At 38.8% G+C, this 25,515-nt stretch overlaps 1 protein-coding gene across 1 annotated transcript in view; it reads right to left on the bottom strand.

The window, feature by feature from the left end:
* Window positions 1–25,515, bottom strand: part of ANKRD52 (ankyrin repeat domain 52) — an 88,442-nt gene that overhangs the window by 22,288 nt on the left and 40,639 nt on the right. The window contains exons 8-25 of the mRNA XM_083351793.1: window positions 23,370–23,582; window positions 23,172–23,250; window positions 22,374–22,488; window positions 21,675–21,757; window positions 20,427–20,544; window positions 19,514–19,582; window positions 18,451–18,591; window positions 17,341–17,418; window positions 16,642–16,753; window positions 13,164–13,235; window positions 12,767–12,968; window positions 12,523–12,610; window positions 10,529–10,646; window positions 8,686–8,905; window positions 6,871–6,958; window positions 4,642–4,725; window positions 3,214–3,359; window positions 1,681–1,763 (exon numbers count right to left, since the gene is read on the bottom strand). Of these exons, the coding sequence (XP_083207919.1) occupies window positions 1,681–1,763; window positions 3,214–3,359; window positions 4,642–4,725; window positions 6,871–6,958; window positions 8,686–8,905; window positions 10,529–10,646; window positions 12,523–12,610; window positions 12,767–12,968; window positions 13,164–13,235; window positions 16,642–16,753; window positions 17,341–17,418; window positions 18,451–18,591; window positions 19,514–19,582; window positions 20,427–20,544; window positions 21,675–21,757; window positions 22,374–22,488; window positions 23,172–23,250; window positions 23,370–23,582 (2,109 nt within the window). The remainder of the gene's footprint in view (window positions 1–1,680; window positions 1,764–3,213; window positions 3,360–4,641; window positions 4,726–6,870; window positions 6,959–8,685; window positions 8,906–10,528; window positions 10,647–12,522; window positions 12,611–12,766; window positions 12,969–13,163; window positions 13,236–16,641; window positions 16,754–17,340; window positions 17,419–18,450; window positions 18,592–19,513; window positions 19,583–20,426; window positions 20,545–21,674; window positions 21,758–22,373; window positions 22,489–23,171; window positions 23,251–23,369; window positions 23,583–25,515) is intronic.

Here is a 25,515-nt window from a genome sequence, read left to right as displayed (position 1 = left end):
GTGACTTTGCTAAAACCTTGGGCGGTACCTTTAAAAGGACAGTAAGTTTCTTTTCTAATCACCCTCAGAAATTGCTTATTAACTACCCTTCAGCTATTAGAAAACTTTGCAGAGACAAGTCTGAAAGTACTGGATGAATATTAACAACTTTAAAAAAATAAAGAGCAAAAAATTAATTAAGACTGATTTTAGAAAGTTATAAATAGTTCCAGATAAATTTGAAATAAGATTTTAGAATTACTTATGAAGAATTCTTTCCATAGGAAACTTGAATTGTTTTAAAAACGTATTAAGGTAAGCTTTTAAAAACTGGACACTAAATGTTTCCATTAAGAGAGAACACATAAACTTGACTAACAATTACCGAATGGTGTAAAATATTCTATGTTTTTTAATTTTTAACTTAATTTTAATTTATTCTACTGGGGCTATTAATTTAATTTCTTTTTAACTTTTGTATTATTGTATTTTATTGTTGTTAGCTGCCCTGAGTCTTTCGGGAGATAGGGCGGCATATAAGTCCCAATAATAAATAATAAATAAATAATAAATAAATAAATAATAAATAAAAAGTGGAGTAAGAAGTTAATGTTAACAATGTCAACAGCAATATCTGCCTCAACAGATAGACTGTGTCTAAAATATGTTATGGAAGAGGAACAGGTTTGACCTGACAAAGTAGAATGAGCTGAATGTAGATTTACAAATGACAGGTTATAAGATGTTACACTGGACATATAGAAGAAATGGGCTGTTTTAGTAGTTAAAAGGCACATTCAAACAATAAACCAAGAGAATAACTTGGACAATTCTTCTACATTGGACTAACAAAATAATCTTGTCAAAGCTTTGAGGAAACTCATGAGAAAAGACAAAAAAGAAATAAAATCAAGTTCCATGGCATTATTTGAATAAATTAAAGATTAAGATTATTAGAAGTAAAAGAAATGAATATAAACTTGATTTATTTGATCAAGGTTAAAAGAAATGTTATTAGTTTTGGTAACCCTTAATAGACTTTTTCTGACATCAGGACTAAAATTACAATATTTTATGGATCTGCTTATAAAGAAATGGGATATGGCAAAAAAAGAGATAATTTTGTGATTTATGCTGCCCTGTAAACCGCCTTGAGTCCTTCGGGAATAGGGCGGTATAAAAATTTAAACAAACAAACAAACAAACAAATAAATAAATAAAAGGTGAAAAGCTACTAAAATTGTTTGAATTTGTGAAGGTCGGTAATAACTTTTCTATTTCTTTACTATCTTTCCTTTTCTTTACATCTTTTCTTTTTTCCCTTTGCATGTTTTATTTTTTCTTTGCTTATATCTTTCTTTTAGCTTGCATTAGTTTTTACTATTGCAATTATAATCTTTAATACAATTACTTGAAAAAAACAAGTCATTATATTTCATAACCTCCCTCCCTCCCTCCCTCATCTTTATCTCTATGTAAATTCTTAATAAACCTTTTTTTTAAAAAATCCCCATAATATATCTAGTGAGCCACTTTTCAACTTCCCAATAAAAATCAAATTACATAAACTCGTTATTTGGAAGCAAAGTCATTTAATCACATCTGGCATACCTTTCATCATAATTTTCTAATGCATCTTAAAACTCTACAGAAGATAGTCCCAAAAATTAATTTTATAGATCCCACGTTTGGACATTGTACCTTACTGCAGGCCAGGTGAAGAGCTGTGTTCTTGTTGACATCCAGCACACTTAGATCTGCTTTTGCTCTGTACAGCAGGAACTCTGAAAATGTGTGGAAATATAACATGAAAGATTGTGTATTTATTTAAAAGATTCTTAGATAACCATCAACCCCAAAGTCATAGAAGCCAACTTCCAACATTAAAATGGCAAATGAGAAAAACGAAATAAAAGCAGGGCACCTTTATCCAAAAATCAAGACAGAAAACTTCTATACCACTAGGTTGATGTCACTGTCCTCTTCTGAAATAATTTGGCTTTTGCCAGAAGCAGAATCATACTGGAGAAGACATTTCAAAGTTCCAGCATCAAGGGAGAAAGAAGGGTCAACCAGAAAGCAAGGGAAGTTAAACCGATCTTGTGCTATAGGCCTTTTTCTTATGTTGTGACAAAATGTCTTTCTTCTCAAGATACAGAGCCACTGCACAAGCTTGTGACATTTCCTTCTCCTCTTATGTTTTTATGGGACAACACACTTTACCTTCAAATCACATGAAACCATTCCACTTCCATAGTAATAACCTTTAAATGTTACAAAATGTGATAGAGGAAGACATCATAATGGTTGTCTCAAAAGTGCTTTTTCAACAAGGCAACTGGACTATGTTTTTTTCCCTTGAAGAAGAAGAAGAAATTTCGCTTCTCATCCAAGAAGCTTCATCAGTTCTGGATGAAAACATAGTCCAGCTGCCTTTTGAAAACAGCACTTTTGAACAACCATGACCTGGATGACTCTCCATAGACCTTCGTAATAGTTGTATGCTTGAAATCTGTCTGCAAATGATTTGCATAATTAGGCCACTCCAAAATTGCAAAGGGAAAGTGGTGGGGAGGGGAAAGGGAATGATTCTGCACAAGCAGTGGGTGAGCGTGTTCGCGCATGCAGCTCCATTTACACAAGTGAAGGCCATGCAAGTGGAGCTGCGTGTGCTGCCTGTACATTCAGCTGCTGCTTGTACGTCCCAGTTTCGAACAGGCCATGGCCTGGGGCTTGGGGACCCCTGGTCTAGAGTGAGGCAAAGTGTATTATGTCACAAGTAGCATGTTGTTGCTATTTTTGGATGATAGGGGATGATGGGAGAGAAAAAATGATCTCAGGCACAAAAATATCATGCAAAATTCATGGAAGTGCTCACATGAGCTCAAATATTGTTCCTAATTCCTCCCTAGGATGATGATAGACAGAAGGATGATTACCCTAAGAAGAAAAAAGTAGTTTGAAAATAACTGAAGAAAGCTATTTCCAAAACCAACAGAATATCTACAATATCTACATTTTCACAAAACAATTAGTTGAATATATTATCAGAAATGAGCTTGGCAAGAAACTGAACCATAGTATCGGATCTATTTTCGACCAAGAGAAGTCTTCAGGGATACATATGTAGTATTTTTATGGGCTCTCTCTTAAGATGATCTCAGGGAAAGAACAGGATAGGATACTTGCACAAAAAAGAGAGAAAAGCATAAATACAGACGATGCACCACTTACCAACTGCTGCTGTCTGGCCATTTTCAGCAGCCATCATAAGAGGGGTCCTCCCCAATTGGTCAGTTCCATCTACCTCAGCCTGGTGTTGCAAAAGCAATTGTAAACCATGGATGTTGTCTGCAAAGGCAGCAGCGTGAAGGGGGGTCCTGGAAAGATGGAATTGTCATGCTTTCAAAAAGAACTCTATTTTTGGATGCATAATTGTAAATTATACAGCACTGTTTTTAATTTTAAATTTTTTTCTACATACTTATTTATTTTGGCATTTTAAAGCCACATAAAGCTTCCTACAATGTATTTTGATATCATTTCATTTCTTTAGAATCTCAGTAGTTTCTCACTGGATGGTTTTGCCCAATAATGCCTAGCAAAACCCTTATTAAAACTCACTCTCAATTGCCACACCTTAGTGAAAATCAAATGAATATTAATTAGAGGTAGGGAAAAATAATAATAAAAGGCATGACATAATTTGCTTACAATAGACCACACAGAGTTATTGACAGCACATATTTCCTATAATAAATACTCAGAGACACATCTTAAGAAACGGATGGTAAACGTGAATGTAGATCCTTGTATAACATATTAGTAACAGTTTTTTTAGAACTATTTAGACAATGCAAGGCCATGGTTGGCAAATGAAGTGCCTGCTGTATTCCCAATAATTGCTTGACTCCAACTTGTGAGATTTCAGTAAGTTAGGACTGTGAAGGCAATCACAAAGGATTTTGGGAGCAGGTCCAAGTCTGAAAAAAGTTAGGGACCACTGCCACTCACATATAAGAATCTCTAGAGCAGGGGTGTCAAACTCAATTTCATTGAGGGCCGCATCAGCATTGCGGTTGCCCTCAGGGGGCCGGGTGGGTATGGCCTGGGTGGGCATGGCCTACTGGGTGGGCGTGGCTAGAGTGCGTATGGCCTACTGGGTGGGCATGGCCAACTCTACATCATTCGCATCAAGGGTGCCTAAGGGGGCCTGGGCAGGAGTGGGACAGATCTGAGGGCCTCTGGGCCAGTGCCAAGGCAGTGGGGGCTGTTCCCTCACTGTTTCCAGGATGGCTTCGTGGGCCACATGAAACACTTCGCGGGCCAGATCTGGCCCCCAGGCCTTGTGTTTGACATGTCTGCTCTAGAGCATATCAGATTAAAATCCCATTTGTCCAGCATTTGATGCATACAGTGGTGATTCAAATTTAAGCTGTCTTGAATTCCGTGGCATACAACTTCATGGAATGAAGCCTGGGTTTTGCACTATGTAAGACAGGAACTATAGGAGTAAGACACCAAAATCCATGCTGCTAATTTTTTTAGTCTCTATAGTATATCTTGAAGGGATATATCTCCCATTCAAATTATGGTCTGATCAATGATACTGAGTAATATAACTAGTATGTCCAAGAAGAACAGGAAGACACAATCACTCACCTTCCTTTGGCATCTCTGCTATTAACAATCTTGGCACCCAATGCTTCAACAAGCATCTCAGCAGTGCCGTCCTGGTTGTTAATTCTGGAGAAGAAAGAAAGTGTGAGATGAAAGTAAGCAAGCATGGGTTGGTTTTATTTATTTCAAGGAGACAAACAAGTACAAAAGCATTTCAAGACCTCTCTACTGAATCTGGGTTTCGGAGGTCCAAAACAGATGGGGAAAATTCCCACAATTCCAAATATTAGACAATTCCTTCAAGAAAACTCCCTACCAAGTTTAATGTGCTGTTATCTACTTTCTTTTTGGGTGTAAAAAAATAAGAAAAAGCTAAGGAGTAAGTCACCAGAGGGATCTGCTATTCAGTCTTGCCCATCAACCCCTTGTTGAATTTGTAGGTCTTGGGAAGAAAAAAAAAGTTAACTGTTTTGCTAGCAGTGTGAAACAAGCATTCCATAACTCAGTTGTAGGTTCCAAAATACAGGTAGTCCTTGACTTATGACAACCAGGACCAGAATTTCCATTGCTAAGCAAGACAGCTGTTAAATGAGTCGCACCTAATTTTACTTATTTTTTGCCACAATTGTTATCACTGCAATTACTAAAGTGAATCAGGCAGTCATTAAGCAAATTCTGATTCCCCCATTCATTTTGCTTATGGGAAACTGGCTGGGAAGATTGCAAATGGCAATTACAGGATCCTGGGATACAGCAACCATTGTAAATATATGCTAGCTATCAAGTGCCCAAATTTTAATCATGTGACTATGGAGATGCTGCAATGGTCATAAGTGTGAGGATTGAAGTTAAAGTTTCTTTTTTTTTTTCATCACAAGCACAAAATCCAGAATGATATCCAAATAAAAAACATAAATATATTCTCTCCTGTTTGAATAGAACAATCAATTTAACCATTTCTGCTTTATATTCCTTGCTGTTGAAATAATATGTATTTCTATTTGCATTTAATAATCTTTATATTATCATTATTTATATTAAAATTCAGTGCATTCTTTCAGATTCTTTAACAAAGGGAAAAATACTTTTTTGCATCCATTTTAAAACACTAAGCTTTTCTTTTAAAATGTTTCTGAAATCAAAATGTTCTAATACATCTTTAACTTCCTCTTAACATATATAAAGTTCATTTTCAGATCAATAAAATTCCAACTAACTCCAATTAACTCATTAAATTTAGATCACTCCCTCCAAGTTACATATTTTTTTCTTCTTGTATACATCCTTTTTAAAACTATTTTTTCTTTAAGCTAATATGTTTTTTCTTTAACTTTCTCTTAACATAAGATATTTTCAAATACACTTTCAATAATATTTTACAAACTTTAGGAATTACTTAAGCATTTTATATAAAGGAAAAATACATTCTCAAACTTTTGATTTAGACTTTCTTTCAATTACAAATATCAGATTGATAAAAATCCATCCTAATACCAACTGACTCATTAAGTTTAAGTCACTCCTTCCTGCTCGTCTTCATGGAATAAAATCCCTTTCTTCTCTGGAATGTTTGTCAAGTAGCTATGTGTCTTTTTTTCTCAAGGATTTCTCAATGTTGTTAATGTCCACGAGGAAAAAGTCCCAAACCTATCCTTTTAAAAGTTGCATATTTTCTTGGATCTCTTGGAGATTTCAATTGTGTTGTGTTAAAATGTCCAGCTTCTGGCTATGCTACTTACTAGAATAAACTGGAACTAGTAAGGTTAGGAAATGCAGCTAGTATTTCTATAGAATATAAAATTACAAAAAACACAGTATGGCTAGCATAGCAGGTAGAAAATGACTTCTGTACTAGAAAGCAAAGTGGTAAATTGTTCCCTTATCTTTTGACTTCATTTCTGGGCAAGTGCATTTCTTGTGATAGTCTGGGCTGGATGTAACAGCTAATTTTATTTTATTTTAAGACTTGTGTAGTCCATTTGAGGCTCAGAGGTACTTATGGAAAGAAAGCTGATATTCCAAGCTGGCATTTTGCTTTGTAGAATTCACTCTGTCATCTGTAATTTTATAGAATCTTAAAAATCTTAAAATCTTAAAAAGGTGAGATACCAAGAGAGGTTTTATACATACACAATGTAAGACTGCAATTTTGAGAGACAGTTTCAAACTCTACTTGAAAAGCAAAATCCACCTCTTGTTTGCTAAAAATGGCAGATCCTAATGCATTTGCACAAACATACACTTAAATCTCCATGATCTACCAAGACTTACACTGCACAGTGCAATGGAGTAAAAGGGTTTCCTTCTAGGTATGCAAATGGATTGTGTTCAAGTAACAATTCAAGACAATCTTCATGCCCTGGAAAGGGAGAAAAGAATTTATTAGATCACCTTCTAACTCCATGGCATTTTTATAGGCAAAATCTAGGATTTCTGTGTGTGAGCTGTTTTTTAAAAAATCTTTCAGATATTCAGGCAGCTTTAACACAGGCTGAAATTGGAAATTAACAGCCATATCTTTTTGAATCTTGAATTAAATGAGACAGTCTGTAGCAAAGGCGGCGTTGACAGGAAAACAGGAAAAAATTGGCATAATAAATTCAAGTTTGAATGCAAGACATGCACCCAAACACAGAGACACTTTGCTGAAGCACTGTTGCTTCTTCCATCTAAGCATTACAATAATCAGGAATTTGACACTTCAACACCATTCAAACCAGAGTTATAATGAAGTGCTTCTAAATGGCCAGGTATGATTAGAAGTCAGATTTTAATTGAAGTTTGGAGTTGATTTATGAGTCCTGGCTTGTTTGCAAGTATTTGGCGATACCTGCAGGTTTATTTAAGTTACACTGAAATGCAGAAATCAGCGTTGTTGGGTTTGTTGATAAAGATAGAATGGGAGTCAGCTGCATGTTTTTTCACCTTCTATATTAAGGGAAGATTTTTGCTTTAACATGATATATAAATCCTGACAAAGAAAAGTTCAGTAAGGTCAGATACCTTTCAGAACAGTACTCTAGAGCAAGAAAAATTTTCCGAATTGAAGTAAGGAAATACAAATTAATCAAAATCAATACATGAATCCTGTGATTTAATGCAAAAAATAAAGCTTCTGATGATGATGATGATAATAATGATAATAATGATAATAATGATTAATAATAATAATAATAATAATAATAATAATAATAATAATAATAATAATAATAATAATAATAAACAATTTATGTTATTCCCTCATAAGAATTTTAAGTTATGTTTTGAAAGAACCCACAGAGTTTCTGGAAATGTTTATCAGATGATCCAGAATGAGAAATCAGTGATAGCAAATATGCTTGCCAGAAAGACAATTTACCCACCACCACTGAATTCTCCTGCAATAAAACAGGTGAAGAGGAGCGGTCTTCAATCTTCATCCACCAAAGCCAGTATGAACAAGATACAATCTAGAACAGACATGTCAAACTCATGACATCATGTGACACCGCGCAACCTATTGGGAGTTTTGGCATTGCCGGCAATGGGGTGGCTTCCGGATGATGTGTCCAGCCCGTGTGCCGGCAGTTTGACACCCCTGGTCTAGAACATGAGTGTCCTATCAGCCATAGGTGACCCACACAGGATTCCTTTTGGGCCTGAGGGCAAATTTTAAGTAGGATTTTTGGAAGGCTTGGGAACTCTCAATTTTGCCCTCCTGTAGGCAGAAAATGTGGACACCATCCACACTGGCAATGTCCTATAAACATACATCCAACAGCACCTGGGAATCCAGCCATAAGATATTTGCCACAAGTAATTTAAAGATCTTGACAGATGACTCTGAGAAGGAAAGATCTATCCTACAATCTATTGAGCCACTGAATCTGTTGGAGATGTAATCTCAGGTAAACAGGTTGCATAAAACTGTTGAACACCCATAGTTTTAGCCATCACAGTCTTCTGCTGCAACCATCATGTCATATTATAGCAATTAACTTTGCCAAGTGTTGTAGCAGTGATTTAACTGGACAGATCTTATGATAGTCTCTCCCTGGCACAAGAAAACAACGAAGGAATGTATGCATGAGTTTCTACATTTCTTACCACTGTATGAAGCCCAGTGCATTGGTGAATAGCCACTATAGTCCACTACAGAGTCCAGAGGGTCAGTAGAGAGCGCTGCCTGCAGCAAGGTCCTCAGGATTTCAGAATGCCCACACACCGAGGCAAAATGGATCGGGGTCCGGCCCTTGAAATCCCGACACAATACAAAGGCATCATGGTCCAGCAGTGCTGCAAGGCAGTCTTCACAGCCAGTAACAGCCTACAAAAAAGAACAGCAAGCAATGAAAAAAAAGTATCTATCACAAGTGGAAATAAGACTTGCAAAGCAGGCAGTCAAAATATTTTCTTTATTCAATAATTCCAAGTTGTTGTTTTAATATTTCAGTCCTGTCCGACTCTTGGTGACTTTATAGGTAAGTGCTCTCCACGCTACTCTGTCGAGCACAACTCCTTTCAGTTGTTGGAAATTCATCTTTGTATCAGTTTTGATGCTATCAAGCCAGCATGCTTTTTGCTTGCTCTTTCTCCTTGTTCCACTAACCATCCCTAGCATCATTAACTTCTCCAATGATTTTGCATACCTGACATGGTCAAAGTATTTCAGTCTTGTAATCCAGGTACCACGTAATAATAACAATAAATCTTGCACTATAAACAATAAAAACTTTTATTTTCGTACGAAAACTGATGCTGCCCAACTAGCATTTCTTTTGCCTAACTATTCCTTTCCAGCACAAGCATGTTTACAATCTTCATACAGGTAGTCCTTGCTTAATGACCTTAACTGGGATTGGCAAATCCACCACTAAGTAAAGCAATAGTAAAGGTAAAAAGGTAAAGGTTCCCCCGCACATGCGTGCTAGTCGTTTCCGACTCTAGGGGCCGGTGCTCATCTCCGTTTCAAAGCCGAAGAGCCAGCGCTTGTCCGAGGACGTCTCCGTGGTCATGTGGCCGGCATGACTAGATGCCAAAGGCGCACGGAACGCTGTTACCTTCCCACCGGAGTGGTCCCTATTTTTCTACTTGCATTTTGACGTGCTTTGGAACTGCTAGGAAAAGTAAAGGAATAGCTAATAGGAAATCACATGACCGCAACTGGGCTTTCTGGCAGGAAGGAGACAAGACTACTCTTGTTGTTTCACACATTTGATTCTTGTTTGCTTCTACCCCCCACCCCCACCCCTCCCTTTGGAATGTCTGCTTACAGTCTTGCACACATCAAAAGCAATGCGATCGCGCCACAGCTGAGGCAGGGAGCCATGGATGCAGTATACCACCCACTCATGGACTTGAAATCCCCCTTTCTCCATTCTCTTCCATTTTGTGGCAAGAGAAAGGGGAGGGGGGAAAAAAGCAAGCAATTTTGGTAGACAGTCTCTCCTTTGCCCGACCCTTCTTTGGCTGCCAGTGATTGCACTGCTTTTGATGGGTAGAAGAGCAGTTTACTATCTTGAAATCTGTTTCAAGAAAGAGATTTATCTTCTATCTCTCTGCTCTGCAAAAATGGAATAAAGGGGGAGGGGGAAACACAGGTCAGACACAGGACAACCTGTACCGACTATAGGCAATTGCATGACTGAAGGATGCTGCAAAGGTTACAAATGAAATTATTTTTTTCAGAGCAATGTTTTAACTTCGATCACAGAACAAATGATTGGGAAGTGAGGAATACCTGTGCAGTATACCAAATCCCAAGCACACTCTCTGGAATCAGTGGCAAGTGTGACAATTCAAACATGAGGAGCAGACAATGATTTGCTCACTATGCTCCAATATCTAAATATCTAATTTTTCACATCCACGACTATAAAACTATTTCAGGATCTTGTTTGATCAATTCAATTTAATAACCTAAGACTCTAGAAACAATTCCTCCACTTACCCCCCGGTGCAGTGCAGTCCTGCCTCTTCTGTCTGCTGCATCCACTGTGGATCCCTTCTCTAGTAAGAGATGGACACAATCTACGTGGCCATTCATGATTGCCAACATCAATGGGGTCCTGTGAGAAAATCCAGAATAGGTCAGGCACTGGTGGCGCAGTGGTTAGAATGCAATATTGCAGGCTAATTTTGCTGACTGCCAGCTGCCGGCAGTTCGGCAGTTCAATTCTCACAGGTCAAAAAGAAAGCTTCTAGCTGTTATTGCCAATTTTAGAAAAGAAGAAAAAAAATAGCAGAAATGGAAAAGCCATTTGGATGGAATATACTAAGAAAGCTTCCAGCTGTAGCTTTGCACTAAAGAAAGCTTATCTCTGTGCATCTTCTTCTATAGAAACAAGTTGGGTTCCCAGTTCTAGGGATTCTTTTCATTATAGATAGCAAGTAGAAAGAAAGGATTTTGCTTTAAAAATGATGGTTAACAGAACAAAACAAGCTCAAAATTCTAAAAAAAAAACAAGTGCACATATTTGAATTCATTAGGACACCTTCTTGTGGATCAAGCAGAGGGACATAGCTTAAGATTACCTCTATCATCTGCTCATATTATTTTCACTGAAACGTATTCTTTCCTGAGATTTTCAGAGAGCTAAATATTCCTTTTGCCCATTTTTTTAGTACTCTTATGGTGCTCCAATACACTTAGTTTAGTACCGCATACCCTCTCTTGAATTTTTTTTTTTGAAACGTTGTAAAAACTGACTTCTCCTGTAAAGTTTTTCAGGCTTAACTTCTACAATTTGGAGTTAGACTTGGAGCCAGGTTTGTACAGAGCTACATTTGAGGTTTTAATGATGTTCTATTTGTAATTGTATTTTAATTTTTTTTTAATCCCATTTATATCCCGCCCTTCTCCGAAGACTCAGGGCGGCTTACAATCTAAAGCACAAATCAACTGCTAGGAATCAAATCTGATCATGACAGTTTCTAAATAAGTTAAAAAGAAAGACTTTAATTTATTCAGAATATTTGTATGCCATCTGCTCCTTGGAGAAATACAATTAAAATAGACAGTGAAATGGTTCAAACAACAAAATAGGACATTTTAAAATAATTAGAAAATAAAACTTACTAAAACTATTACTATTAAAAGACCTAAATAAACAAATTTAAGCTTCAATTAAGCAAATAAATTAAATAATAAACAAACAGTAAAATGGAGAGGTCTGTCTTTAACGCTGCTAATACTTTTTGCCCCATCATGGAAATAAAAAGTATATTCTACAGATCTGATGTCCCTATGGGAAGATGCACAAAAGTTGCCTGTTGGTAATCATAAGAGTGTTGAGCAGGCTGTTTAAGAAGAGGCAGCCGTATCAGTTTTTTGCTCTTTGACCACATAAGACATACACCCTTGCAGAAACTTTGAATTAATCACTGGAGGCAAGTTGTGAGACTGTTTGAATATGGAGGCATCATTCACTACCTGTGCTCTTTATCCCAGGCCAGATGAAATTTCTTGAATAGTTTGAAGGGTCACTCCATAAAAAGCATATCATAATAATAAGCTGTGGGATTACAAGCACATAAATCACCAAAGCCATCTGTCTCCTCTCTAAGAAAGGGAATTTACTGACAGCAAGTATTTTTAAAAATCCCCTCTTTTCCACTGATGCTACTCAACTCCCCAACTTCAACGCTGGATCTAAAAAGACTTGCAAACAGCAAACCTGTTTGATATTCAAGGGGAAATGTATTTCAGGTGTTTCTCCTCTATGCAGAAGTCCACTCCCAAATGAGTAAGAACTCTGCACTGGGGTTCAGCTGGCTCTCCAGCCCTTAACTGCCTAGACACATTCAGAGCCCAGCTGGCAGTAGATGCAGTCCTGCTTTGGATTTGTACCGCAAACTGGAATTTGTAAGGATCAAGCCCACTCCTGCTGGCCACTGGAATGACTTGTAGACCAAATAAGTAGATATCTATAGCTGGAGACTTACTGTCCATGGATGTCCATGACATCAGTGATGTCGACTCTCTCTCCACTGTCGATGAGAAGATGCAGGGAATCTGTGTTCCCATAGGCAGCTGTAAGAAATAAAAGGAGAATATAATGAACAGGACTTCCTGCTTCTTAACAGCTGTCATTTCTTTAAAGACCCAGTGGATGCCCCAGGTCTGTTTGCAAGAGCAACCAAGAGAAAGAATCCCAGCCTCTCAACAGGAAATAAGACATGCTCATACCAGCAGCATGGAGCGGTGTCCACTTCTTCTTTTTCTCCTTCACAAGAGCAGAAGCACCATGGCTGGTGAGCACCTCCACGCATTCTGTAGAGCCCCTTTCCGTGGCAAGATACAAAGCTGTCCGCCCTTTGTGGTCCCGCACATCCAGGTTCACCAGGGTTTCGGCAAGTGTCTTCAGGGCTTCACAGTGACCATTATAGGCCTGAAAGCACATCAACAGACAGACTGATTTAAGGGAAGCCATAGATCAAGAGGAATTTAATGTAATGATGCAGACCTACAGTTTAGGTCCCCTTTCCTCACTGCAAGAAATGTAACATTGACATTCGAATGGTAATTACTGTAATTAAATTTGTCCCAACTGTACCCAATATGGCTTTATAATAATGAGACTTACAGCTAAGTGCAAAGGGCTGACTGGAATGGTGCTTTCCACATCGTCCAGGCAGTTAAACGACATTTCCAGGAGCTGAAATGAAAAAGCTTGGAATCTAATTTCAACCATACAAATGCTTCAACAATCTAGCTCTTAGAACCCCTGAGATTTATTTATTTAACGCATGGGAAGAACCTCTGGGAATAATGACTAAAGAACCTATATCATTTCCTTAGTCTAGGAATTATATGTGTTTCCCCAAATTACTGTTATTATTAAAAGAGCCTTGGTGGAGCAGTGGGCTAATGCCTCCTTAGTTAACACCAGCTGCCTGCAATTAGTGCAGGTTCGCATCCCACCAGGCTCAAGGTTGACTCAGCCTTCCATCCTTCCGAGTAGGTAAAATGAGGACCCAGATTGTTGGGGGCAATAAGCTGACTTTGTAATAATGCCGCTGGTGGGGGGCGAAAGCCCTAATAAGCAGGCATATACATAGAATGAAGGCTACTGCTAAGCACATTGATTTGTGCTTCTTAGGTTGTAAGCTGCCCTGAGTCTTTGGAGAAGGGCGGGATATAAATGGGATAAAAAAAAAGAATATGATGAGATAGGAGCAATTTAGGAGCAAGGTACAAAGCTTCTGACAACTTGTTTCTAAGTACCTAAAATTTAATTCCTGATCATGAAAGCATTTTCCCAAGGTACTTCAGTAGCACATTATAAATAAATTACTTTGCTGTATTTCTGAAGGCTTTTTAATATATAAAACATTACTCTGTAATCGTTGTCTAGGAAAAAATAAATACAGGTAGTCCTCAACTTGCAACAGTTCATTTAGTGACCATTTGAAGTTACAACGGCACTGAAAAAAGTGACTTGTGACCATCTTTCACACTTATGATCGTTGCAGATTCCCCATGGTCACATGATCAAAATTCAGATGCTTCGCCACAGGCATATATTTATCACGACTGCAGTGTCCTGGGGTCATGGGATCCCCTTTTGCAACATTCTGACAAGCAAAGCCAATGGGGAAGCCAGACTCACTTTAATGCCTCCTTAAGTAACACCAGCTGCCTGCAATTAGTGCAGGTTCGCGTCCCACCAGGCTCAAGGTTGACTCAGCCTTCCATCCTTCCGAGGTAGGTAAAATGAGGACCCAGATTGTTGGGGGCAATAAGCTGACTTTGTAATAATGCCACTTGGGGTGTGTGTGAAAGCCCTAATAAGCAGGCATATACATAGAATGAAGGCTACTGCTAAGCTTGTAAGCCGCCCTGAGTCTTCGGAGAAGGGCGGGATATAAATGGAATTAAAATAAATAAAAATAAAATAAAACTATGTTACTAACTTAACAACTGAAATGATTCACTTAACAAATGTGGCAAGAAAGGCCGTAAAATGGGGCAGAACTCACTAAACAAATGTCTTGCTTAGCAACAGGGCCTGGGGCTCAATTGAGGTCGTACGTCGAGGACTACTGTATATTTTCCAAATGCCTTACTATACAAACTGCAGGAAATGTTTTTCCATTGCAAGTCTCCACATTGAGGCTTGCAAATGAAGATCTACGGTGAACCAAATGTCTCTGAAGGGGCGGGGACAGCATTGTGGTAACGATCAGCAGCCAGATGACGAATTCTGGCCTGCACCATCTTTCCAGATGAAGGGGAGACATGAGATTGCCTACTTGCACTCCAGAACGCTGCAGGAACTAAGGTTTTTGTGGTCAACTTGTGAGTTGAATGCTTGGGAATTGAGAGATTCCAATCTAGCTCACAGCTATGATGCAGCTTATGTGGATACAACATTTGCACAAACTTTTTAAAGTCCTTTTGGGACGTAATTCATTTATATCTAAAGTGAGATTTTCTGAGTAACAGGATAGGAGAATTCCACCTGGTGAGTCAACATTCTTTTTGGACCAAAAAGGGAAAAGAATGGTTTTAAAAATTTAAAACTGATATAATGGTGTATCAAATAGGCAGTATGTTGGAAATTTAAGCAATCCAAAGGAAACTTTTATCACTTTTGATGGACATATTAAAAAAATAAGGGTTATTGAGATCAGATGTGTATTTTAATTCAGAACATTTTTTAAAATAAGTGTAAAATTGAAACCAGATTTCTTTCTTCTAGGCATGTTGGATAAGCAGTTAGGGGAAAAACAGGGAACTATGTTTTTACATATGATAATAGCAGAGAGATATTTGCATGCAGAGAAGGAAAGATCTACAAATTCCCACAATGAAGGAATGGATGGTGAAATGGAATTGGCGAAGTGACAAAACTAACTACGAAAAGACAATATCTAGTTTTGTGTCTACATGGAAACTACTTTTAGAATTTTTGCTTGACACCAAAAGAAATGCTATATTAGTTCTGGAATTTGATTAGAATTATGATTACAGAAATGCTGTGTATTATTGAATTTCAGATCAAAAAGTTAATGTATTTTATAATTGTAACTGTATTGAAAAAAATTGGAAATTATTTTTTCATTTTTTTCTCCCCCCTTTTTCATTTATTCCTTGTACTTTGCCCTTCCCTATCTTTTTTCCAAAATTTTATATTTTTTAAAATTTTTGTTCTTGGTAGAAATTTAATAACGTAGAATTAAAAAAAAAAGAAAAGTCAAAACACAAGCTATTTCAAATGAGAGAAAAGAATATATTTTTTTGATTTCTTAGGATGCATAGGTATGAACAATGTTTTAGTGGCTTAACAAGCATCTTATAACAACTACTAATAATGTTATTAATTTTACAGGGCTGAGAGCAAGTAAAAAGTGTGTGTGTGTTTGTGTATGTGTGCGTGTGTACAAACAGTAAAATTAACAGTATAATGATGAAGGAATGGAAATGTATGCAGAAGCACATCTAAACACGAAGACAAGAAGAGCAATAAAGTACATAGCAATGTCAGTGCTTTTTTTGTAAAAGAAAACGGTGCCGGAACTCACACGTGTCATACAACCCGCCTTGCCTACCCTATAAGGTTCCATCCAAAAAAGGTGCCGGAACTCCGTTCTGAGCGTTCTATGAGAAAAAAAGCCCTGAGCTATGTACACATCTTTCTATGTAAAGCAGGGGTCTTCAAACTTGGCCCTTTTATGACTTGTGGACTTCAACTCCCAGAATTCCTCAGCCAGGCATGCTGGCTGAGGAATTCTGGGAGTTGAAGTCCATAAGTCATAAAAGGGCCAAGTTTGAAGACCCCTGATGTAAAGCATAATGCTTTATCTGGAAGTTGTCTAGGAAAAAAGGAGTCTATCTGCATTCTTGGAGATTACTGTCTAGCAGCTGATGAGAGTTTATTTAGCCACCCAATTTCTGTATTTCAATATGACTACACTTGTCTCTAATCTCAACACTTCTCAATGCTCTACAAGAATTCAACCACATAATAATCATCAACAGAGAAAAGTATGACCCTTTCAAGTGTCCACAGAAGTTTTCTCACTTTCAAAGTCCAACTGTCCAAGCTTTAGTTCACTTACCAACTCAAGGTTCTGTCGGTTGCCATAGGCAGCTGCGTAATGGACAGCAGTGTATCCCTGTTTGTCTCGGAGAGAGGGGTCAGCACCATTATCCAGTAAGAACTCTAAACAACTGAAATAAATATAATTCAATGAACCCAAGCATCAGATGCATATAAAAGCTCTAAAAATTCTGTGGAAATCCAGATTTGTTATGGTCACTATATTATAAACCCCTTTCACATAAACCACAAAAAAGAAGACACAGTAGCTCCTTCCATGTAAGGAGGAGGAGGGAGGAGGAGGAGGAGGAGGAGGAGGAGGAGGAGGAGGAGGAGGAGACGGAGACTGTTTTCTCTTATATCACATATAAAACACAGACGATTTCCTGTTTTGTAGCAAATTAGTACACGGGCACTTAACAAAAATCCATTCAAGAAAAATGTGAGGCACACACATTGGGCATTTATAAAAATAAAAAGTATCTGTTTAGAATTGTTTTGTAAGTTGAGGAAGGAAAGAACATCTGGAGAGCTCATTTTCTATCCCCATTTAACACAAGCTGAATGCTGAACAATGTGGGTTACTTTGATGGAATCTCGAGAAGATGAATGTTCTCTAACATAAAACATCAACGTGTTGCATTAAAAGTAATGTGGAGAAAAGAAATAACCAAGTTTATTCAACGGATAACCAAGAGAGTTCGGATGAGCTACTCACAAGATGGCCTCCTTCAGTCGTGACTCTTTCAGTGGCTCTTCATCAGTGTCATGGCTGTTTCCTGAATGAGTCTCAGCTCTGCAAGAACAGAAACCTAGATTACTTTCGCCAACATACACAGAATGTGTGTATGTGTTATTTCATGGGTAGGCAATTGATTTTCTCAAGGGACCACATGAGAAACTGAGACTCTTATGGAGGGCCCCCACCCTGCCGCTCCACCCTGCCAACCCCTCAACCACACTGATGCCCCACCGCTGCCACTGCGGGATGGATTGGGGCCGCTTGGAGGCTGGATGTGGTCTGCGGGCTGTAAAATGCCCAGGTCTACAAAAATTATTCTATAATAATCGGATATGAGAATTTGTTAAATACATAATAGATCAGGAATGATGAGCACAATAGCTTAATGGATTACTAAACTGCACCCTTCACGTAGATGAATCACGCCAAAAATTAAGAGTTACCCAAATGAGATTAAACTAACAGAAGTTTATCATCGGCTTCTGCCTTCCTTACTATACAAGGAAAAGGCTTGTAGACATTAAGATGGAGTATACCAGGGGTGTCAAACTGCCGGCCCGTGGGCTGGACGTGTCATCCGGAAGCCGCACCCACCCCATTGCCGGCAATGGCAAAACTGTCCCGATAAGCTGCACGTCACGTGACGTCATGAGTTTGACCTGTCTGGTGAATACACTCCAAGAAACACAGTGAGAATCAAGGCTGACCTTTCTTTGAATGATTTAAAAGCAGGAAGTCTAGTCATAACAGCCTCAAACTTATTTTATTTTTAAACCAAAGTAATTTAGAGCTTGATTTAGATTTCAGAGTTTAGACTTCTAAACATATTAATGTGAGACTACAGGCATTATATTTCAGACAGATGGAAAACTGAAGACCTCCTTTGTTCTAAATAGCTAAGTAAGAACATATACACCGACTCCTTGATTCACAGTATTTCTTAGTATGGGCATTTGCGTTGAATTGTTTCCACAATCCAGGTGCCAGGAAACAGAGTGAGATAATTCCACAGAAGGATTCTCTGATAAGAAAATTGAAACTAATTGCACCCAGGTGAGGCATATCCTTTTCTTTCTTTCTCCCTACCTCCTGTAAGTGTCTGAAGCAGCAGCATAATGTAAGGGGGTGCAGCCTTTACAGTCAGCTTCATTAATACTGGCTCCGGCAGTGACTAGTGTCACCGTACACTGATAGCTGCCATTCGCGGCTGCATAGTGCAAAGGAGTCCTGGATAATAAAAAAAAAAGCAGGAAAGGAGTTTCAGATACTGTTCTTATGTGACATATAAGAAGGTTACACCAGTTCACCAACGCAGTGGCAGTTCATGATCCAGATTAGAAGACAACAGGGCCAGATTGAAGCAGCTACTCAACCAAAATAATAATAAATAATAATAAACCTTTATTGTCAAAGTACAACATGTGTACATTGAGATTAGCTGAGCCTCCCACCACGCTCTCTCCCCCCAACACACAGTGACAACAAACCCTCCATCCCACCACACTATGTGAACCAACTACACCACACACCGCAAGTCAATTCTGCATAAGATTATGTCCCATTTAAAAGCCTAACAGCCCACGGATAAAAGCTATTTTTCAGCCTGTTGGTACGGCTGGCTATATTCCTATATTCCAAGTCTAACCAAGTAACAAATGGAAGGAATGAGAAGTCTGAATCCTCTTCATTGCTTTTAAAAACTGCTCTGATACAAAAAAAGCATTGCACAATTGTAGAGTTTTATTCTCAAAGCGGTCTTTACAGATTGTTCTACAAATGCCATTTTAACAGATCCAGAATTCAGTCTATGAGTCAAGAGGGGCTTAAATTCTAGTCCTGCCATCTTTAAAGCAGACATTGCATCCCAAAATTGCCATGGCTGCTACCACTGTGTTACACCAGCAAACTAAAAAGCAACATACAATAAAAATATTACCCCAAATTCAATTATCCAACTCCCAAAAGCATAGCATTGAGGGTCAACCAGATAGAAAAATACATGTAAGTGAGCACCTCAATCTCAATACCATTTTAACAGAACCACTTATATCTTTAAATTCATTCTCAAGGAGGCCTAGCAACATGGCTTTTTAATCTTGGACATTTCTTTCTCACCCAGGGTCTCAGAGAGACCATGTACTATATTTACCTTCCAAACTTATCTCTCCTCCTCAAGTCAGCTCCGCTGCTCAACAGCAAGTTAAGACATTCAACATTCCTATAGAGAAGCCAAAGGGTAAAGAAGATATCTCTGAATAACATTGCGGGTTTTTGTCCAGATGAAGTGATAGGCTGAGAATTTGTCTCAGTTCTAAACGTTGAATGATAACCCAACAAATGCCCTCCATGTACCAGTCGTGCCCAGTCTAGAAGGGAAAGGTGGAGATGGAGAAAGATGCCAGCTGCATTTCTTAATCTTTTACTGCACGATGTAGTAACAGTGGAAGATGATATGGCATGGGGAAATTAATTTACCTCTCCGAAAGGCAATGCAATATTAATTAATATTACTGTATGCAAATAAAGATTAGCCTAATATTTGCTTTGCTCACAGAGAATTGTCTATTTTTCTCCAACTGGACAGAAATGGTCAACCCCATACAGATGCTCTTCTAGAGATACTACTTGATGGTCATAAAATGCATCATCTATGTCACTGACCCAATTTTACAACCTTTTTTGCAGCAGTTGTTATAGCGAACCAAATGTTCGCTAGGGATTGGTTTTGCAGAAAATGTTATAAAATTGGTGATGTTTCTGTGAGATATTGCAAGCAGCCATAAATGTGGGCCATTGGTCGAGTGGCTGAAATGAGGTCATGTGATGGGTGTGTGTGTGTGTGTGTGTGTGTGAAGCCATCAGGACTTTTAAACTGGGTTACAAATTCCCTGGGAGTGGTTCATCGTAACTCTGAATGGTGGCTAAGCAATCAGTCGTAAGTCAAGGACTACCTGTAATTTAACTGTCCTTTCTCTTAATTTAAAGGTAATAAGAATGGGAATCTTTCTTTCAGAGTTATCCTAAGGAATGTCTTGCCACATAACAATAAATTAATTGCTCACCCTCCGGAAGCAGCAGCATGGAGGCAGGTCCTCCCGAGGTTATCTGGCGTATTGATATCAAAGCCTGCAGACAGCACATGCTCGTTGCTGAGTGAGGAGACAATGCTGTACAACTGACCTGAGAATCAGAAGAAAGTGAGTGGTGATTGGTAAATGGGATTAATTTACCATTGACTCTGCCGCAGATACCATGGAAATTATGATTCTGGAATTAAGCTTACTGAAATCATCAACCAATCTTTTCTATATGGAGGAAAGCCACACTTCATACATACATATTATGCTAGTCCCTTTGGGGATAAAAAAATGAAATGGAAAATGTAGAAAGGTATAGTAAGCTAAAAAAATAAAATACAGGAGATAAGAATAGGAAATATAAATGATCTAATTTCTACCAACACTGTTTCTAATCTCTCTCCGTAACTTTCTGTTCTTGTGCCGGGGTAGGCAACCTTGGCTCTTTATGACTCGTGGACTTCAACTCCCAGAATTCAGCATGGCTGGCTCAGGAATTCTGGGAGTTGAAGTCCACGAGTCATAAAGAGAGCCAAGGTTGCCTACTCGTAGACTATTTCGTATACTGTCTTGTGTTCCTTAAACTTTCTACCTTTCTTTTTATGATCTCATCAATTCCATCCAACCAGAACTTTTTCCATCTTCCTCTTCCTCTCAGTCTATTTGGTTTTGGATTCAATCCCCATTTATTTCCTCCACATAACTAAATCACTTTAACCTATTTCTTTTAATGCTAATTAAATCAACGCAACCTTTCTTTAGGCTACTTTTTTTTTTACACCGGGGATTACATTAGGCCTTTAAATGATAAATCAGATGCTGGATTGTAAAAAGTATCAGGCTAGGATAAAAAGTGAATTTTATTTAATGCCTATTTATACTTATTTTTAATTATTAATTTTAAAAAATGCAGTTAACTAGATACTTAATAATTTACTCCTTCCATCATACTAAACACTATAATTTGGATGCAATTTTGACTGGGGATTTTGCTGGTCATATGCAAAAGTTAAGAGTCCCTCTGCAGCCTTGAAGCTATAGGCTTACACCTTGAATTTAGATTCTTGCTAAAATTGCTGAACGTTTGCCAACTGCTAGGTAATAAATTCAAGCCAGTTCCTATTTTTTTTTAAGCATTCACGGTTGGCTTGCTCTGAATTCAGCCACATTTTATAAAAAAGGCTGTCTCCTTAGGAATCACCCCCCCCCTCGCCACACCAACAGAAAACTTACCTGAGGAAAGTAGCTTACGACAACAGTCTGAGAATCCGAAGAGAACAGCTAAGTGCAGAGGGAACATGTCATGGATCCCACGCCTGAAAGAATAAAAGATCAAAACATGATAGTACACAAGGCCAAGGCTACAAACAGAGTAGGAACAAAGTGATCTCCACCCCCACGTAGGCACACCCCCACATAAGCACACTGATTTAGAGCCGTGGAGGCACAGTGGTTAGAGTGAAGTATTGCAGGCTAATTCTGCTAACTGCCAGGGATTCAATCCTGACCGGCTCAAGGTTGACTCAGCCTTCCATCCTTCCAAAGTCAGTAAAATGAGGACCCAGATTGTTGGGGGCAAAAGGCTGACTCTGTAAGCTGCTTAGAGAGGGCTGTAAAGCACTATGAGGCGGTATATAAGTCTAAATGCTATTGCTATTTCTACTTTGCATACATCAATTCCAAACTACCATCATCCTCAACTATGTACTGGTATATTCCACTGTCACTGCTCTACTATAAAGTCCAATAATGACACATTTCAATTTGGTTGTGGCTAACTAGCAGAGTACACATTTGGCTGAGCATTACTTTAAGCCAATTGTAAGTGTTGTTTATTCTGTCCTGACCATTCTAATTGGTTAGGAGAGGAAAAAAGTCAGAATTCTAGATCTATGACCTTAACACTAATTTGGATAAGTAATATGCCCTCACCTTGCAGTGTCAGCACCATTCGTCATCAAAGTACTAATTAGCAGCTCGTGGCCATATCTAGCAGCAACGTGGAGGGGGGTATTGCCATATTTGTCCGCACAGTCAATCTCACTGCCTGAGAAACAAACAGATTGCATCAATCTTTCTTCTCCAATTTGCTCAGAGGCAAAAGACAATTCCACTTTAGCCACCAGATCAGAATGTACCACATAGAACAGGGATCGGCAATTAATTTTTCCAAGGGGCTACATGAGAAACTGGAACTGTTGTGGAGGGCTGCCATCCCGTCGCTGCCCCTGCCCCACTCCCCTGCCCCTGATGCTGCCAACACCTCACTCCCCACCCCCACAGCCACGGGCTGGACTGAGACCACCCATGGGCTGGATGTGGTCCACAGGCTATAAAAATGCCCAGGTCTGATACAAAACTACTCACTGAATCGTAAGAATTGGAAGTGATTATAAAAGTCACCTAATCCGACCCACTGTTCAGTGCAAGAATAAACGTTTAATAACTTTAGATATGTGTTCCCTTATGTCTAACTTTCAGAACAATAAAGGGAAATTAATTTGGGGGGGATCAGAGCTGTTGTAATTCAAAATGACAAAAAAAAATACTGAAAGTAAGAGATATAAATAAGTTCGAATACCTGCAGGGACTGGCAACTTTTTTAGGCAACGAGTGTCAACAAATAACTGAAATACATGATCTGGCAGTCTTGTAAGATCTCAGCCTGAGAAAAGAATGCTGTAAACTATTAAGAGCAGTTTCCTTAACTGGAAATAGCTGACAACTTACCATTTTGTATGAGAATCTGAGAGCGTGTAAACCGTCCATGAATGGCAGCCATGTGCAAAGGACTCTTCCCTTCTTTACTCTGCAAACATCAAAGCTAGTCAGCCTATTTGCTTTTAATCCTATCCCACTGTCCTCAGAAAGCTTAAGTCATGTTCACTCTCCCCGTGGCTCTATGGCATGCAGCCCAGGTGGTCGTACCTGAAAGTTCACATCGGCTCCATTATTGACAAGAAGTTCCAGGCACAGGGCTCCGTTGGTGGAGACGGCAGCAAAGTGCAGGGGGGTAAAGCCCTTTTCATTGGGCTGATTGACGTTGGCGCCATAGTTGACCAGTTCATTCGCCACGGCATCCTGGCCCATGTAACAGGCAATGTGAAGTGCAGTGTTGCCAAAGGAATTTGGTTCATCGATCTGTAAGAAAACGCGGGAAGGTGACATTTGAATATGCTGACATTTTGCGTTGGGCACAGGGTTTGGCCCAAAAGGGAAAAGTTCCTATGCTGTTGCTGTCTGACAGCCCAACCAGTTATACTCAAGCTCGGCTTCTCTCCAAGAAATGCTGTACTTCTTTACTTTACCATAGTCCTTGACTTACAACAGTTCATTTAGTGACCAAAGTTACAACCGCACTGAAAAAAAGTGATTTATGACCATTTCCACACTTATGACCGTTGAAGCGTCCCATGGTGACATGATCAAAATTCAGACACTTGGCAACTGACTCATATTTATGACGGTTGCAGTGTCCCGGGATCACGTGATCCCCTTTTGCAACCTTCTGACAAGCAAAGTCAATGGGGAAGCCAGATTCAATAAATGTGTTACTAACCTAATAACTGCAGTGATTCACTTAACAAATGTGGCAAGAAGGGTCATAAAATGAGGCAAAACTCACTTAATAACTGTCTCGCTTAGCAACAAAAATTTGGGGCTTAACTGTGGTCTTAAGTCAAGTACTATCTGTACTTATTTAAGATACTTCTACCCTGTCTTTTAGGTTGCAATGTCTCAAAAGGCGGTCCACAGAACCAGAAATAGACGTACTGCATTCAACAACAAAAGAAATAATTAAAACAGACATCGCAGCAGCTAAACAAAGCCCCCCCCCCCCCCCCCCGAAAAAAAATCAAGCAGATATCTTAGTTAAGGATCAAGGTGGGATTCATATGTCCTTCCTACAGCACTGCTGAGGAGAAAATCCAAAAGGTTTGAAAAGTTTCCAGTAGAACTACTCCATGCATCCCTATCCCAAATTATTCATGGACTTCTAGAGATTGAGGTTTACAATTTTATTATCCTATCCACTGGCCATACTGCCTGGGGATTTGGAGAACTGGATTTCAGCCATTTCAAAGGCACCCTTGTTCCCTACCCTAGTTCATTTTTAGTACTGATTACACTTCATACTCAAAAGAAAGCCCAATTCATTTCAGGCATTTACTCAAAGGAAAGACTATACAGAACTGAACACTGAAACCATCCACAACAGCCTTCTTGCAATAGCTTTCTGGAAATATAGATTATCAGGCCCCATAGTTTCTAGCCAAAAATAACTTTAATAATACATATTAGAGAAGAAATCAGGGGTGGGGTCTCTGCCTTTCTTACCAGGTGGAAGGATCTTCCAAATATGTTCTTCAGGTCAACATGGCACAGGGACAATCGTTCCTCGCTACAAAGTTAATTTGACTAAAGCAGTCTCTGCTTGATTTATAGCAAACAGCTTTAGCGTTTGGGGATGCCTGGATCAAATGAGGTCACTGACAAGGAAAGCAAGGCACAGCTGACATCTTGGTTCCAGTACCCATCTGCTATCATATTCACTCAACTTCAGGGGTGATACAGCATTTGCACTGAATGTAGTAAAATCTTTTATTTGGACGTTTCTCTGATCCATGGGTTTTCGATTCAATCTGGGCTTTCACTTTGGGACAGCCTTTCTTGAGATGGCCTGCTTCTTATAGCTAGTCAGAAAGCTACCCCTAAGAGCAGAGTGGATGGTACCTGATGTGGCAGTTATTATTTATTTATTTACTTTTATTTATGTGCCGTTCCTCTGCTCAAGACTCTGCAAGAATGGAACCGATACTTGACGTGGTGCTACTTGTGTTGAATGTAATATAGTCCGTCCTAAATATGACTCACTCTCTGAAGAAGACGGGTGGCCCAGAAATGCGAAATATAATTAAATAAATATAAATGACTTGCTGGATTTCCTTCCACTTCAAGAATAATATGGTGGAATTATATTAATGGTGGAATTATATTAATGCATTTCCACTGCTCACTGAGGTCCAGGATTTAACAAGCTAGGAAGATTTGATTACAGTTCAGGTAGCTGAGT

This window comes from Vipera ursinii (genome assembly GCF_947247035.1).
Source record: "Vipera ursinii genome assembly, chromosome: 2".
In the NCBI taxonomy this organism is placed as follows: Eukaryota; Metazoa; Chordata; class Lepidosauria; order Squamata; family Viperidae; genus Vipera; species Vipera ursinii.
Note: the sequence above shows the minus strand (reverse complement) of the source record. Positions and strands in the feature narration are given on the sequence as shown.